The 16,809-nt window shown below is 46.6% G+C and overlaps 3 protein-coding genes across 4 annotated transcripts; all 3 read left to right on the forward strand.

Moving 5' to 3' along the window:
• Positions 1 to 25: 25 nt before the first annotated feature.
• On the forward strand, positions 26 to 6,677 carry LOC122611619 (phospholipid-transporting ATPase ABCA3). Its single transcript, XM_043784830.1, has 15 exons — positions 26 to 392; positions 577 to 700; positions 791 to 991; positions 1,056 to 1,526; positions 1,585 to 1,737; positions 1,802 to 1,980; positions 2,357 to 2,573; positions 2,634 to 2,934; positions 2,998 to 3,310; positions 3,376 to 3,527; positions 3,589 to 3,772; positions 3,866 to 4,103; positions 4,164 to 4,787; positions 4,852 to 5,860; positions 5,924 to 6,677. Exons 1-15 carry the CDS (start codon positions 210 to 212, stop codon positions 6,366 to 6,368), a joined length of 4,794 nt encoding a protein of 1,597 aa, XP_043640765.1. The 5' UTR covers positions 26 to 209; the 3' UTR covers positions 6,369 to 6,677.
• On the forward strand, positions 6,507 to 9,524 carry LOC122611620 (E3 SUMO-protein ligase ZBED1). 2 transcript variants are annotated; one of them, XM_043784832.1, is made up of 4 exons: positions 6,507 to 6,624; positions 7,158 to 7,283; positions 7,346 to 7,714; positions 7,931 to 9,524. In XM_043784832.1, exons 2-4 carry the CDS (start codon positions 7,255 to 7,257, stop codon positions 9,420 to 9,422), a joined length of 1,890 nt encoding a protein of 629 aa, XP_043640767.1. In that variant the 5' UTR covers positions 6,507 to 6,624; positions 7,158 to 7,254; the 3' UTR covers positions 9,423 to 9,524. The 2 variants fall into 2 exon arrangements, with proteins under 2 accessions (XP_043640767.1, XP_043640766.1); XM_043784831.1 differs by lacking the exon at positions 6,507 to 6,624 and having other exon boundaries at positions 6,794 to 7,283.
• Positions 9,525 to 9,760: 236 nt separating this feature from the next.
• Positions 9,761 to 15,870, forward strand: LOC122620406 (brefeldin A-inhibited guanine nucleotide-exchange protein 1). Its single transcript, XM_043797849.1, has 3 exons — positions 9,761 to 10,874; positions 11,147 to 15,189; positions 15,256 to 15,870. The coding sequence occupies exons 1-3, from the start codon at positions 10,094 to 10,096 to the stop codon at positions 15,391 to 15,393; spliced, it is 4,962 nt and encodes a 1,653-aa protein (XP_043653784.1). The 5' UTR covers positions 9,761 to 10,093; the 3' UTR covers positions 15,394 to 15,870.
• The last annotated feature ends 939 nt before the right edge of the window (positions 15,871 to 16,809 follow it).

Consider the following 16,809-nt stretch of genomic DNA (forward strand, 5'->3'; position numbering starts at 1 on the left):
ATGCAATGTTCATTGCATACGTAGCAATGGCCTCCTTTGTGTGCAAATATTATAGAGGGGAACTTTAGCGGGTGTGGTTTGCTATGAAAATTTCGATAATTTTTGCCACCAATCATTTAGCTGACAACAATCGAAGTTGACGCCTCGTTACAACAATAAAGGGGAAAAAAGCAAAGTAAAAGTTGGGGAAAGTAGCTGTTAATCAAAAAATGGCTGGAACTTTCCGCCCGCTGTTCTTTGTCTTTCTGCGGAAGAACCTGCTCTACTTGCAATGCAACTTACTATCTGTGCTTATTATCTGCTCTGGATTTGCCGGAGTCCTCACTGCGTACCTGCACTGGTCCATAAAGCCCGTGCAACACCAAATGGAAGAGTTTGAAGCTAAAAATGAGGTGAGCTCATATAATATCACAATGCCTTGGAGGTACATTCATATAAATAGTCGTAACTGCAAAAAAAACACGCACATAGTATATCTTCGCAATAATAGTGTTATCTGCATTTTATATATGTATGACTGTTATTACAAACCCGTGACCGCAATTTAACCCTAATCTCATTTGCTTTATACAATAGATGGTACTTAAAGAAACATACTTCCCCGGCAATGAACTCGACTACATTTACTACGCACCCAATTCCCCCAATGTCGAGGACATTATGGACTTCCTGCGGGTGGATCTGGGAATTGTACCAGAGCGTAAGTGTACATATATATTTTATATAAATACATCGCCAATCTATTCTATAGTATCTTCTGAACATTATTAACTAATATTTCATCTCGCAGGACTTCGGGCCCATAACGACAGTTTCGAGATGCAGCTGGAAATGGAGCAGCAGTGCCGTGGGAGCTGCTTCGCTATCAACTTCCAACAAGTACCGAATCGTGGCTCTGGCGGAAAGTTCCGTTACAGCCTCAGCTCGAATCAGATGCGTATTTCGCCCAGAAAGCGCTTTGTGAACGATGAGGAGATTAATCACCAGAAAGGTGCGTTATAAAATTGTCCCTTGTTCCCGTTTAACGAACCCGCGCATTGGTTTTTGTTTTCCAGATGATGACGATTATATTCGTGCCGGTTTCCTGACCTTGCAACACATTCTTGACAAACAGTATATGAAATACCAGGAGCTGGGGAAAAACTTTGAGGTGCTGGTCAGCTCGATGCCCAACCTAGAGGTCACTAGCATGGATAGCCATCGTTTGACATATTTCGGGACACTGTGCAGCATCTTGTTCAATGTTGTTTTACTAAGCACCTTTGTTGTGCCCTTTGTAGAGGAGAAGCAGAACGGACTGAAGGAATTTCTCAACCTGGTTACGCCCATGAGTTTTCTCAACGGCCTCACCTTCTTTCTCATTCGCTTTGTGTGCTACACTGTGCTAATCATCTTCGTCCTGGTCGTTGCTTATTTATACAAGGCACTGGGATTGATTTGCTTCGCATGCGTGGTGGTGTTGTTCCTGCTTTACATTTTGTCTACCATGTCGTACGCATATTTGATCTCCGTTTGCTTCCATTCGGGTAAATATTTACTTTGATATCTCAACCAAAGTTAACCAAACTCTTACGTTACTTTCAGTTTTCTATGCGAAAATTGGTGGCCTGGTAATGTTGATCATTCCCTATGTGTTCTCTTTTGTTCGAAGCTGGGCCACATCGCTGGCCTTCGTGTTCTTTAGCACGAACACCTTCCTGGAAGGATTGGATATTTTTCAGACATTTTCAAATAAGCGTAAGATTTTAAATCGATTGTTAAAAGCTGCACATTTTAATTTCTACACTGTATTTTCTTGTAGATCGTGAGTTCGGTGCTGCGGATCTCTTTCGTGAAATCAAATACGATTCTCCGCGGATGTTTTGGGTCTATGTTGTGCTAGTTTTTCAATCATTTTTGTATGCTCTGCTTTACCTATACTTGGGTTGTGTTTTTCCCGGTCCTGGTGGACTAAAGCGTCCGATTTTCTTTTTCCTAGATGTAAGTACAATTTACTAAGTACGAACCAATGATATATATTATCGGTGTCGGGTTAAATTCGCCTTTCGGTACGTGTATCCTTTTTTCTGTATTGGAATAATTAATTACGTTTATCGGCTACATTTTCATTCGCTACCTTTTCTCGATAGGAACCGAAATTCAATTCGTATTATTATGTATATTCGTTCATTATAATCGTGTAAAAGATCGGCTGCAGTAAGATTGCTCGGGTAAATTCTCTTTTTCAGTTAAGTTGTCGGTTACGGTCGCAGAAATCGGTTAGAATCGGGCGTGCCACGGTTTCTCTTACGGCTTAAATGACGTATGTTCCTTAAATTGTAGTTTACCAATTTATAATCTTAATTTTGTATCACAGCCGAAGACTTACAAGAAGCGACAACGCAACGAATACACGACGGCACCCCGTGGCACCCAAGCCATCATAATCACTGAGCTGTGCAAGAAGTTCCAGACAAGCAAGCGCGAGACGCTAATCTCTGACAACTTAAATATGACGATCAACAACAAGGAGATTACTGTTCTGCTGGGTCACAATGGTGCTGGAAAAACTACAATGATGAACATGATAATGGGTAGGGATAAACTCAAATCGCTTCCTAGACCAACGAATGCTGACGTGCTTTCTCTTTCAGGATTGGTACCAAAGGATTCGGGAAAGATAATTGTGTGCAGTGAGCGCGATGTGGCCTCCTATCGCCACCTAATTGGATTCTGTCCGCAGCACAGCGTTTTTATGAGTTACATGACCTGTCACCAGCACTTGGAGTTCTTTGCCCAGCTGCGGGGAGCTCGCCGTTGTGATGCACGCGATTGGGCAGATGAGAAGCTTAAGAAGCTGGGACTGGGTGATAAGCGAGACGAATTCGGCAAGAATTTGTCTGGAGGCATGAAGAGGCGGCTTTCACTGGGTATCGCCATTGCCGGAAACACCAAGTAAACTTAAGAACCATTTTACTTTAAGATATGCGGTTTAAAACTCTCTGTTTAATCTCGCAGAATCGTCATCCTTGACGAACCCTCATCGGGATTGGACATTAACTCGCGTCGTGAACTGTGGGACATTCTACTGAATCTACGCAAGGAGAAGGCTATTCTGGTCACCACGCATTACATGGAGGAGGCCGAGGTCCTTGGGGATACCATCTGCATATTGGCCAATGGCAAACTGCAAAGCATCGGAAGTCCTTTGCAATTAAAGCGCAAGTCCGGTATTGGTTACCGCCTAAAATTGGAGGTCAACGATTTTACATTACATGAAGCCGAAATAATGGAAATAATCCATAACTTTGTCCCCACGGCCAGAGTTTTGGTAAGTTTCTGAATAGATTACATTTAACTTGGGCATTTAGAAGACATCCTTTAAACGTTAAACAGAATGTAGTGCAGCCAACTGTGTACATTTGCCTACCGTATGCCTATAAAAATTGTTTCGCACAAATGCTTTATAAGCTGGAGACCAAATCAAACGATCTGGGCATAAATACCATTTCCATGACGGACACCTCCCTGGAAGATGTTTTCCTAAGGTAGGCATTGCAAGGTACATGGTTTGTAGTTTTCGTTTTAATATCTTCTGTGGGGTTTCAGATGCGCAGGCGAACAGGATCAAGTGGACACTCCGGATGGTTCCCGCAATGATGCGCCGCTACTGACACCCTACAAAAAACTTCCCAGTCGTCCAGACCAACCCAGTCTTTTTCAACTCTGGATGGCTGTGTTTTACAAGAAGTGGACCTTTATCTCCAATGAATGGTTATATTCTCTGATAATGGTAAGCCTTTTACAAGTTTGTAGGACTTTGCTCTGTTCTATAAACGGCGATAACAACAATGTGTGATTGCCCCTTGTCCTCCCTCCTCGCCAGCTGTGCATTCCCTTTGTTTGCGTGTTTGGGGCTATACTGGTGATGCACGCCATGTCCATAGTGGAGAACGAGGAGGCTCTGCCCCTGAAACTCAGACAGATGGGCAGCGGCGTTATTTACATCCACAACCCAACGGGCCATCACGCCCAGGTGGAGCAGCAACTGCGTCAACAGATCGAGCTGAGCGGAATCGCAGTGAAAACAATGCAGCTGCGTGGGAGCAATGATGTGAAAAATGGTGAGTATTCGACGTTGTGCTGAACATTTGAATGGCTTTATTAATTCGTGTGTTCTTTAGAATCCCTTGACTTACAACGCGACAACTTGGCTGATTTCTTGGAACAGGTGATTGGCATCATTGACATGTACGGAGGTGGGCGTGGCACCTCCGATACGCCCACCATTGAGATCTTCTATTCAGGCAATCGCTACCACAGCTCTGTGGAATTAATCAACCTGGTGGACTCTGCAATGCTGAAGCTAGAGCGTCCAGAGTCGGGCATTGATACGATTTACGTGCCTATTCGTCGATTTGTTAGCGACATCAGTCCATCCCGCCTCGAATACTATGCGGTTATTGTGTCGGTGGGCATGTTCTTCTTCATGTTCTATTTCATCTCCTTGCCGTTTCGGGAGTACGCCAATGGATTCAGACAGCTGCAGACCATGTCGCGATTTACTTACTGGTTGGCGCATTTTACTTTTGATGTGCTGCTCCTAATCTTGGTCTGCGTTGCACTGTTCAATCTGCAATACTTGGTGATGCCCTCGGAGCTATACACAACGGCGCAGCTCAAAGTCATTGTGCTAAGCATCTTTTTCTACGGCTGCAGCTACCTACCCATTCTATACGCCCTGGGAAACAACTTCAAGTCCATATCCACGATATCTACTTATTTGCTTCTGATGCTGATTGTGTCGGGTAATATTATTTGCATTTAGCAGTGACAACTATTAGAAACACTATAAAAACCTTTTTTTTTTAGCTATTGCCCCACTTATCACCTCCAACAATGCGGCGGCCATGAAACTGCATGAGACCAAGATCGCCTTCCTCTGCTTTCTACCGGACTTCAATCTCAATCACCAATTGCGCATTATCAATGAAAACTTTATAACCCGACGACGTTCGGGACTTATAAAGGGGCTCATCTGCGAGGACACCTTCTTTGCCTATGCCACCGCCGTGTGTGTCCTGGTGATGGCATTCTTTACCATAGTCCTGGAACACAAGTATTTGCGCAGACGAATTCATGATAGCATCTGGAAATGGACATTCCCACAAAAGAAATACAATTCGACGGGCACCATTCCTAGTACTTCAGTTTCGGAAATCGATGATTGTGCAAAGGAGGAAAAGCGGGTTAACGATCTGATAAAAGACCTATCATCGATTACGGATAAACCTCCATTGATAGTGCACAATCTTCGCAAGCGATACCGTGATAAGTTGGCTGTGGACGGAGTGAGTTTTGCGACTGCCCCAGGAGAGTGCTTTGGTCTTTTGGGTGTAAACGGAGCGGGTAAGACAAGCACTTTCCAGATGATAGCGGCGAATTTGCCACTAGATGGTGGCAGTATCCGCATCAATGGCATAGAAATTCGCCAGGATGAGGTAGCATATCGGCATTCCTTTGGCTACTGCCCTCAGTACGATGCACTGAATAAATTCATGACCGCTGAGCAGTGCCTGCACTACATGGCATTGCTGAGGGGCTTGAGCAGCCGCAGCGAGGGATCAAACAGCGTCAAGGAGCACGTGAAGTACTGGCTGGAGAAGATGCATTTGATCAAATATCAAAACGTGCAGGTGCGCCACTATTCGGGGGGCACAAAGCGCAAGCTTCTGGCGGCAATGGCCATGATCGGTGCTCCCACTCTGGTCCTCCTGGACGAACCTACCACCGGCGTAGATCCCATCTCGAGACGATTTCTTTGGCAGTGTATCAAAAACTTTCAGGGAAAGGACCGAACTGTGGTGCTCACCTCGCATAGGTAAACCAAAACCCATATGTCTTTTCTAACAAGATTAAAAAATGTGCACATTCTGCTTTACAGCATGGACGAGTGTGAAGAGCTGTGTAATCGCTTGGCCATAATGGCGCACGGAAAGTTCAAGTGTCTGAACAATATATGCGCCCTAAAGCGACTAAGCGGCTTCACGATAAAACTGAAAATGAAGGAGGACACAGAAACCGAGGTGAATGTGTCCACGATCACTGGCACCTTAAAATCGCAGTTTGCTAATCTGGAACTGCGCGAAAGCCATGCCGGCACCCTCACCTACTTCGTAAGCACGCAGGAGAGCGTAGTCCTTTGGTCGAATGTTTTCAAAATAGCGGAGGACTATCTGGGCGATCGCTTAAGCGATCTCGTGGCCGACTATTCGGTGAACGAGTGCACCCTGGAGGATATTTTTCTCAAGTTTGATAGGGAGGCGAAATCACAATCGGCGTCACGTCAAACATCCGTACAACGAAGTCCGGAAAGCAGCTACGTTTAGGCCTGAAAGGCGGGGTGTCGGAGTATCAGTTAGGATGAGCACAAGACTGCCGTCGTGGGGGATCGGGCACATATCTTCCGCGGCACCATCTATCATCTGTACAAATTCCACTAATCACGTCTCTCTGACAGTATTCTATTCGACTATGAATCTCTTAACCTTATCCTCTCGGCGACGGTCTACTGGGCTCTGGGCAGTCGGCGGGATTCTTCTACTTAACGTATATATAAAACTAATATCCCAAAAGAAACTATGTGTAAGTTATAAAAAAAATAAAAGATTATTATTTTTTATAATTGAGAAATTAAATTATGCGGAATTTTGGATTAGCTATAGCAGCTGAGGGCCTAAAGCTAGCAAATCAAAGATATTTGTATATAATATATAATGTGCAATTTTTATGGTAAAACAATTACGATTCAAAAAAGGCAGTCGAAAACTTAGTTAAAAATGTGTTTTTTTTAATTTAAAATTTTGCGCCTAGTATTTTTAGCATACCACTTATAATAATACTAAAAGGCGCTACACACGATCTACATAAGGAATTTAACGATTCATTAAAAAATTAAAAGTAATATATATCACTTAATATCTTTGCAGTTTAAATAATTAGACTATTTGAATAAATTAATTTTGTCAAAAATAAACACAAATCGCAGTCAACACAAGCGTTAATCTAAATGTTAATCCTTCCCTGAATCTCCCAGTTGGCCACACTAATTTAGCGTTATTTACAAAATATTTATTCCTTGTCGTTAATTTATCGTTTATGCCGACTATGTCGCGTAGTAAGATATGGAAGTTCTACGACAAGTTGGATCGGAATTCCGCCCAGTGTCAGCTCTGCGAGAAGGTCATCAAGACATGCGGCAACACGTCCAACCTGATGAAGCACATGAAGACCCATCCACAAATGTAGAAAAGGTCCTGAAATTTAAAAACCTCTGTTCATATGTATTTCCATCATTCTTATTCAGAGACCTCTTCGACGATGATACGGTGGTGGAGCGGGGTATTTACAAGCGGCGGGAGCAGGATGACAAGCTGAGGTTTCGAAAGGTGCTGCCCTTCAAGGAAGAGAGCTCTGATTTTCACAGCGAGCTGTTGTTCAAGGCGGCCAAGGATGCTGGCAGCATTATCGATCAGGGAATGACGAAGGCGACTGCTGAGGATCACATCTCTATGCAGAGTGTCGGATACGCGTGGGTCACATCGGAAGCCACAGAGTCCCGAACAGAGACGGTTGGTGGCGAGGATATCATCGAATTCGAGCCCAAGGAGGAGCTGGATGAGCCAGAGAAAACCCCACTTCATCAAATTCAGACTGTACCATTCGCCGGTCTTGAGTAAGTTTTTAAGTACATTTGTGTTGATCAAAGAATAATTGAAATAATAATTGTATTATATACTCTAGCTTTTCAATAACCCAATTGTTTTAGACAGTTTTGTTTGAGTTTTAATGTGTAATACTTCTAAATTATGTTATCCTTGAATTGTAGTAAAATTCCGATGCCTAGCTGACAGCAACATAGCAATAATAACAATCTAATCTATTTTCCCAGCAACTTAAAAATGGATGGACCTTTGTCAAACCGGAGTTCGTTTCACCAAGACGTGGCCTTCTTCGTCTGCCGTGATCGCCAGCCATTGCAAATTGTGCAGGGCGAGGGATTTCAGCACCTAGTAAAAGTACTGTGCCCCACCTACAAGCCACCAAGTGCGGCGGAACTGGAGGCCATTATCAGCAGGGAGTCAGAAATGCGTAGGTCCAAGCTACGCCAGCACTTGGCCGCCATCTCTACACTCAGCCTTAGTTGCTCGGTGCACACGAAGGCGGAGAGTCAAAGCTGGATGGAGCTGGTTGCCCACTTTCACGAGGGGCGGCAACGAATTTCCCGAACACTTTCTGTGATGCGCCTTCCCGATCTTTTCACCTCCACCGAAATAGTGGAACGCATGGATCAAGTGTGTCAGCGCTTTGACATCCCAAAGTCAAAGATCTGCTGCGTAACGACAAAGAGCAGTCAACTGCTGGAGGACGCGGTGACCACGTTCCTGGGCGCTCATCATCATGTCCCTTGCTTTGCTGACCAGTTGAATTCTCTTTTAGCGGCGGTGGTGCAGCGGCCAGAGATCCGTGATTTGCGCGATAGGGTGCGTTCCTATGTGCAATCGACCGTGGAAATTGAAGGTCACAGCTTGCAGATAATTCCCCAATTAAACTCTATACACCGACCCATTAGTACGTACGATATGCTAGATTTGTACCTGAAACACACTCTCGTTCAAGAGCCGCTTCTGCTTTCGCGGGCGGAGGTGGATTTGTGTCATCAATTGCTGGACGTGCTGAGACCGTTGACCAGCTCCATGCGTGAGCTAACTCGAGCACCGTATCCGGCGGCCAGCACAGTCCTGCCTATTGCCCAAACTCTAATTAACGAACTGAAGCAGGAAAAGAGTGCGGAACACAAGGTCGCTAGGGAACTGCGCTTGTTCATGGTTCAGCAGCTGGAGGAGAACTTCGAAAGCATGGAGAGCAACGTGCACCTGGCCATGGCAAGTCTGCTGGACCCACGGTTTCGGAATATACCTTTCCAGAGTGGCGCCCTGGTGGCCCAATACATGACTCAGCTGTATGACATGATGCAGGCGCATCTGGACAGCGGGGATTCCGATGCTGTTAAGGATCCGGAGGATCGCGACGACTACGATATCTGGGCAGCCTTCAAATCATTTTCGCATGAGAAGCAAAGACTTGTCAACGGGAGCAACGGTCCCGATGCGGACGATGAGATAGCCAGATACTTTTGTGCCGGCATGAGCACCCTGCGAGCGGATCCCTTTGAGCTCTGGGAGGAGCTTGCAGAAACTTATCCCTTCCTGCACACCGAAGCACAAAGATACCTACACATTCCGGCAACCGCAGAGCCGGCGGATCGACTCTTCACGGCCGACGGAGCGGCGGTAATGGCCCAGTACGCCGCACTGATCGAAAACAACATGGAAAACGTGCTGTTCATGGCGGATGTTCCTACGAAGGAGTGGCAGTTATAACATTTACTATGACACCAAAGTTGAGCACAGTTTTCTTTGCACACCTTTTATTAATAAGTATTAGCTTAGTAATTTACTTCTTTTTGCATTTAAGGAAATAATAAAATAACTGTTAAAAATGCATTTTTTAACTTCCTCAAGAGTTAAGAAACTATTTGTGTACTTACACAACTAATTTACACTACTAATTTATTATATGTAAATATAATTTTGTATTTTATTGCCTATTTTGTTTTGTTATCACAAAGAGCCGTTGCAATTCAAATAAAAGTGATACCAGCCAATTAGCAAAAAATACCAGATGCCATAGAATAACAGACAGTTCCCAACACTGCCGACTGCTCAGTAATTTTCGCTTTCACGGTCACACTTCTGATGACGTTTTTTCGTATTTTGAAGCGAATTTAAATGTGGAAAAACTGAGAGATTTGCAACATGCAAACAGCCACGACACGCTAAAAACTCACCGAGTGCCGCCAGACGACAATCCAACCGAGAGGAGCACTCCGCACAGCTGGCGGAGCACCCAGAAGGCAGCAGCGAAAGTTGCGTGGCTGTCGTTTCCGGAAGCGGTGGGCAGAGGGAAATCCGAAGCAGGTGGTGGAGGAGGAGGGAAAGAGGCATAAAAACCCACCCAGCGAAGGCGACCTTGGGAGTGGCAGCGGCCCAATATGCACAACAACTCCACAAAGACCAAGGAAATGTTCATCGTGCGTGCTCTAGAGAAGATCCTTGCCGACAAGGACATACGGCGCTCCCATCACTCGCAGTTGAAGAAGTCCTGCGACTCGGCGCTCGAGCAGATCAAGGCGGAGCTAATCAGTGCCGGCCAGATTGCGGAGGGCAACGAGCTACCCTGCGCCGCACTCCCGCTGCCCAAGAATGATGCAGCGAGCATCATAAATGCGGAGACCTACTTTCTCCCCTTTGAGCTCGCCTGCAAGAGCCGCTCGCCCAGGATCGTGGTCACCGCTCTGGACTGCCTGCAGAAGCTCATTGCCTACGGCCATTTGACGGGATCCATTCAGGACTCGGCCAATCCCGGCCACCTGCTTATCGACCGTATCGTTGTGACCATATATGGCTGCTTCAGTGGTCCCCAGACCGACGAGGGCGTTCAGCTGCAGATAATAAAGGCTCTGCTGACGGTGGTCACCTCGCAGCATGTGGAAATCCACGAATTCACGCTCCTCCAAGCTGTGCGCACCTGCTACGACATCTACTTGTCTAGCAAGAACCTGGTCAACCAGACGACAGCCCGCGCCACGCTCACCCAAATGTTGAACGTGATATTTGCCCGCATGGAGAACCAGGTGTACGAGCTACCACCTCCCAACTCCAATCCCATCAACGGCAGCATCCACTCAGAGGATTGCAATGGCTCTGGAGAGGAGTCGCTGGGGGATTCCGACGAAGTCATTGCCTCGGAACTGCTGGCGGAGATCATATCAGGTGCGTGGCACTCGGTGGAAAAAGTTTAATAAACAGATGTTTCTTGTTAAACGATGATGATGTATACTATTTTATTTAACTCACCTTGATTTACCAATTTTAAGTCCCCATTTTCAAGAAACGTGTTTAAGATCATAAAATTGTTCTTATCGGAAGGGAAAATTTGTATGAATCATTACAGTAACTTTCACGATAAGGTGCAACATAAAATTCCACTCCTCCTAACTGCCTAATAATCACTGCGCAATAATAATGACAGTTTCGTTTTTCAGCTGCCTACAATGAGGCCATGAAGGATCAGGAATCGGTCGGGGAGCCCGAGCCAACAGTAAATGGAAACGACTACTCCTCGCACTCGGATCACGACAGTGTAGAGCTACACAGCGAGAACGATGCGGTGGTAACTGCTAAGTTTACGCACATCCTGCAGAAAGATGCGTTTCTCGTGTTTCGGGCGCTGTGCAAGCTATCGATGAAGCCTTTGCCGGAGGGTCATCCAGATCCGAAATCGCACGAGCTGCGTTCCAAGGTGCTGTCATTGCATCTGCTGCTGCTCATCCTCCAGAATGCCGGACCCGTCTTCCGCTCCAACGAGATGTTCATCATGGCCATTAAGCAGTATCTTTGCGTGGCTTTGTCCAACAACGGAGTCAGTCTGGTGCCGGAGGTCTTCGAGCTGTCGCTTTCGATCTTCGTGGCTCTACTCTCGAACTTCAAGGTGCACCTTAAGCGACAGATAGAGGTGTTCTTCAAAGAAATCTTCCTCAACATTCTTGAGGCGAACTCGAGCAGCTTCGAGCACAAATGGATGGTAATCCAAGCGCTGACACGGATTTGCGCTGACGCACAGTCCGTAGTGGATATCTATGTAAACTACGACTGCGACTTTTCGGCTGCAAACCTCTTTGAGAGATTAGTCAACGATCTTTCGAAAATTGCCCAGGGTCGTCAGGCTCTTGAACTGGGCGCCAATCCGATGCAAGAGAAGTCGATGCGCATTCGCGGACTGGAGTGTCTAGTCTCCATTTTGAAGTGCATGGTAGAGTGGAGTAAGGACTTGTATGTAAACCCAAACATGCCGGTTCCACCTATGCAAGTCCAGTCGCCGACAAGCACAGAGCAAGATCAGGCGGACACAACTATCCAAACCATACACAGCGGCTCCAGTCATAGTTTGAACTCCAATCAGGAGCAACTGCAGGATCTTCCCGAGGCATTGGAGGAGCGCAAGATGCGCAAGGAAGTGATGGAAACGGGCATTGAGTTATTTAATCGCAAGCCTCAGAAAGGAGTGCAATTCTTGCAGGAGAAGCAGCTGCTGGGTGCCACATGCCAGGACATTGCCCGATGGCTGCACGAGGACGAACGACTGGACAAGACAGTTATTGGGAATTACCTTGGCGAGAATGACGACCACTCCAAGGAGGTGATGTGTGCTTACATCGATGCTTTTGACTTCCGCCAACTGGAGGTGGTGGCCGCCTTGAGGATTCTCCTCGAGGAGTTCCGACTGCCAGGGGAAGCACAGAAAATCGATCGACTGATGGAGAAGTTTGCCAGCAGATACTGCGAGTGCAATCCGCAGAACCAGCTATTCCAAAGCGCAGACACCGTCTACGTGCTGGCATTCAGCATCATCATGCTGACCACGGATCTGCACTCGCCGCAGGTCAAGCACAAGATGACCAAGGAGCAGTATATTAAAATGAACCGCGGCATCAGCGACAGCAAGTCCGATTTGCCCGAGGAGTACTTGTCGTCCATCTACGACGAAATTTCCGAACACGAAATTAAGATGAAGAACAACTCCGGAATGCTTCAACAGCCGAAACCCACTGGAAAGCAAGCCTTCATCACAGAGAAGCGCAGAAAGCTGTTGTGGAACATGGAGATGGAGGTCATCTCGCTGACGGCCACCAATCTAATGCAGTCAGTTTCGCACGTCAAGTCACCCTTCACCTCAGCGAAACACTTGGAGCATGTGCGTCCCATGTTCAAAATGGCTTGGACACCATTTCTGGCCGCTTTCTCGGTGGGTCTCCAGGATTGCGACGATCCAGAGATTGCTACACTCTGCTTGGATGGAATCCGTTGCGCTATTCGAATCGCATGCATCTTCCACATGTCCCTGGAGCGAGACGCCTATGTCCAAGCTCTGGCCAGGTTTACTCTTCTTAATGCCAACTCGCCCATCAACGAGATGAAGGCCAAGAATATTGACACCATCAAGACGCTTATAATGGTGGCCCACACGGATGGCAATTACCTGGGCAGCAGCTGGCTGGATATAGTGAAGTGCATTAGCCAGCTTGAGCTGGCACAACTGATCGGCACTGGTGTGCGGCCCCAGTTCCTTTCTGGGGCGCAGACCACGCTCAAGGACTCGCTTAATCCCAGCGTGAAAGAGCACATCGGCGAGACGAGCAGCCAGAGCGTGGTGGTCGCTGTCGATCGTATTTTCACCGGCTCAATGCGACTGGATGGTGATGCTATCGTGGACTTCGTAAAGGCGCTGTGCCAGGTGTCTGTGGATGAGCTTCAGCAGCAGCAACCGAGGATGTTCTCCTTGCAAAAAATAGTGGAAATCAGTTACTACAACATGGAGCGTATTCGTCTGCAGTGGTCGCGTATTTGGCAAGTTTTGGGTGAGCACTTCAATGCCGTTGGCTGCAATAGCAACGAGGAAATCTCGTTCTTCGCCCTGGACTCACTGCGTCAGTTGTCGATGAAGTTCATGGAGAAGGGCGAGTTCAGTAACTTCCGCTTCCAAAAGGATTTCCTGCGTCCCTTCGAGCACATCATGAAGAAAAACGCATCGCCGGCAATACGAGATATGGTGGTGCGCTGCATCGCACAAATGGTAAACTCACAGGCGCATAACATCCGTTCCGGCTGGAAGAATATCTTCAGCATTTTCCACCTGGCAGCGGGAGACCACGAAGAGCCGATTGTCGAGCTGGCCTTCCAGACCACGGGGAAGATCATCGGTGATCTGTATAAGCGTCAGTTCGCCATCATGGTGGACTCGTTCCAGGACGCGGTCAAGTGCCTGTCAGAGTTCGCCACCGCCAGATTCCCGGATACCAGCATGGAGGCCATACGCCTGGTGCGTACCTGCGCGCAGTGCGTCCACGAGGCACCACAACTGTTTGCGGAGCATGCCGGCATGGAGAACGACGCCTCGGTGGCCGAGGAGGATCGTGTCTGGGTGCGCGGCTGGTTCCCAATGCTGTTCTCGCTTTCCTGCGTGGTCAATCGCTGCAAATTGGACGTGCGTACTCGCGCCTTAACCGTGCTCTTTGAGATTGTGAAGACGTATGGCGAGAGCTTCAAACCAAATTGGTGGAAGGATCTCTTCAATGTGATCTTCCGTATCTTCGACAACATGAAGTTGCCGGAGCACGTCACCGAGAAATCCGAATGGATGACCACCACCTGCAACCACGCGTTGTACGCTATCATCGATGTCTTCACGCAGTATTTCGATGTTCTTGGACATTTGCTGCTGGAGGAGCTCTTCGCCCAGCTGCATTGGTGTGTTCAGCAGAGCAACGAGCAGTTGGCGCGGTCTGGCACCAATTGCCTTGAGAACCTCGTCATTTCGAATGGATTCAAGTTCAACGAGTCCACCTGGGACAAGACGTGTCAGTGCATCCTGGACATCTTCAACGCCACTTTGCCGCAAGATCTCCTCAGTTGGCGGCCGAAAGCACATTCCAGTAACAATATACCCCAGGAGCACAACCACTTCGAGGCGCTGCATATCCGTTGCGTAGTCCAGCTGGAACTGATACAGACAATGGACAACATTGTCTTTTTCCCGGCCACATCGCGAAAGGAAGACGCCGAAACGCTGGCTCAGGCGGCGGCAGACTTAACAGGCGGCAGGAGCGGATCGCAGTCCCAGCTGCTGGAGTGCCAGCGGGAAGAGCAGGGGATGTACGGCTATCTGAGGACCCGCCAGTTGTTCACCCTGGCCGACTGTCTGATGCAGTCGCACCGATTTGCCAAACGCTTTAACGCCGATCACGATCAACGCAGCCTGCTGTGGCGGGCGGGATTTAAGGGATCTGTAAAGCCGAATCTGCTGAAGCAGGAGACCTCGTCACTGGCCTGCGTCCTGCGCATCTTCTTCAAGATGTACGGCGATGAGAACAGACGCAGCGATTGGCCCGGCATCGAGCAGGAGCTGGTGCAGGTCTGCAAGGAGGCACTGGGCTACTATTTGAGTCTGCAGAGCGAGGCTCATCGAGATGCGTGGACTTCGCTCCTGCTGCTCATCCTGACGCGCCTGCTCAAGATGTCCGATGCAAGGGTGAGTTGGTTATAATAATATATAACTCCGTTCCGTAATCAATAAAACGTGTTTTTCTTCTCCCAGTTCGCCACCCACGTTTCCAACTACTACAGCCTGCTGTGCGAGATGATGTGCTTCGACCTCAAGCCCGAACTGAGAAGTGTCCTTAGGCGTGTGTTCATGCGCATCGGTCCAGTATTCAATATAATGAGCGTTAAATAGTCACGGAGGAGCCTCAGCCACCTGGCTAGCTGACTCGGCCATGTTAATAGATCGATCCTCCCCACTCCCCTCAAATCGTAGTTCATAGTGCACCCTCTGGTTCCCTCGGCTTTGTTGTTATGTTGGCACTTAATCATGCATACGAGTATATATATTTTTATTATATTTATAAACAATACATAGGCAGAATGTAATGTTTATTAGGTTTAACGAGAAATGTTGTTGTTTTTATATATATATACATACCCACGGGTATGCTATGTAAGGCTTTAATGTGTGCGTGTGTATAGTTTCCTTCAGTTACGAATTTGGATTTTGTTTCCCCGGTGTAACCACACTTTAACATTCACCCACTATCGATTAGTGTGTAGCGTAAATACGGATTAAAACAGCATTGTGTGCCGCCTGTATATTGCTAGTGTTAATTTAAATCAAAATCTATATAAATATATATTTCAAATATACAATATAAATCAATTACCAATGCGAGTTGCGATCCAATCATTAAATCGTTGGTGGGATCGTCATTTCCAATTGGGTCCCCTGTTTCATGCATATTAAGATCAAGATGAAGGTATGTGGTCTGGTTAAATGCTGTCCATCTGTAGCTTCAGCAATACAATACAAAATATTTGTGCTCCGCTCGCACGTTCGCCAATTTATATTTTAATTCAAATATATCGCGCGCTTTCCCATTTGCCCAATAATCTACAAAACACCAAGTTAAGTGTTTTGGACTGGGTGCTTGTTCTTTTGCAGTCACGGGGCATCTTTCCAGTCTTTTGGGGCACAGATTTATGGCGTTTTTATTGTGCCCACTATATGTGCGACGAATTTATTTAAATTTCAAGATTTTATTGGCTGGATTTCGGCAGAAGAATTGGAATCGAAGAGTCCGCAGATTATTTTGATTAAATTAATTCTGTAGGTAATAAAAAGAAATGCACGATTCTTGTGCTAAACTGATCGCCAAACTTATTTTTAATAACAGATGGCTAATTCTTATATGTGATATATTTTCAAATAAAGCTTTATAAATATGTTCCAAATACCTCTCAAGGATTTTCCAGACACCTTTTTTATTGACTTTCTTATTATACTTATTATAAGGACCTTAATCAGCGAAACCTCTTTTTCGAATGGCCTAAGAGAGTAATTTTTAACGCACGGAATGTGTTTAAACCATGTTTGAATTAGAAAGGCAATTGGAAATATTCCAAGCCGGGCTTATCGTTTAGCTTTTTGCCAAAATTCATACCTCAGTCGGTGTCCACATGACACGGAGTGATATTTTTCGTGCTGCTTTGTTTGTTTGCCGGTTAAATAAATCGATTAACACGCACCGAGTGCTAACCGACCAAAACTGAGCTGATCGGGTAGGATTCAATGGGGCGTTGTGTGGAAACGGTGACTGAT

The sequence above is a fragment of the Drosophila teissieri genome, chromosome 2L, assembly GCF_016746235.2.
Source record: "Drosophila teissieri strain GT53w chromosome 2L, Prin_Dtei_1.1, whole genome shotgun sequence".
Classification (NCBI taxonomy): domain Eukaryota; kingdom Metazoa; phylum Arthropoda; class Insecta; order Diptera; family Drosophilidae; genus Drosophila; species Drosophila teissieri.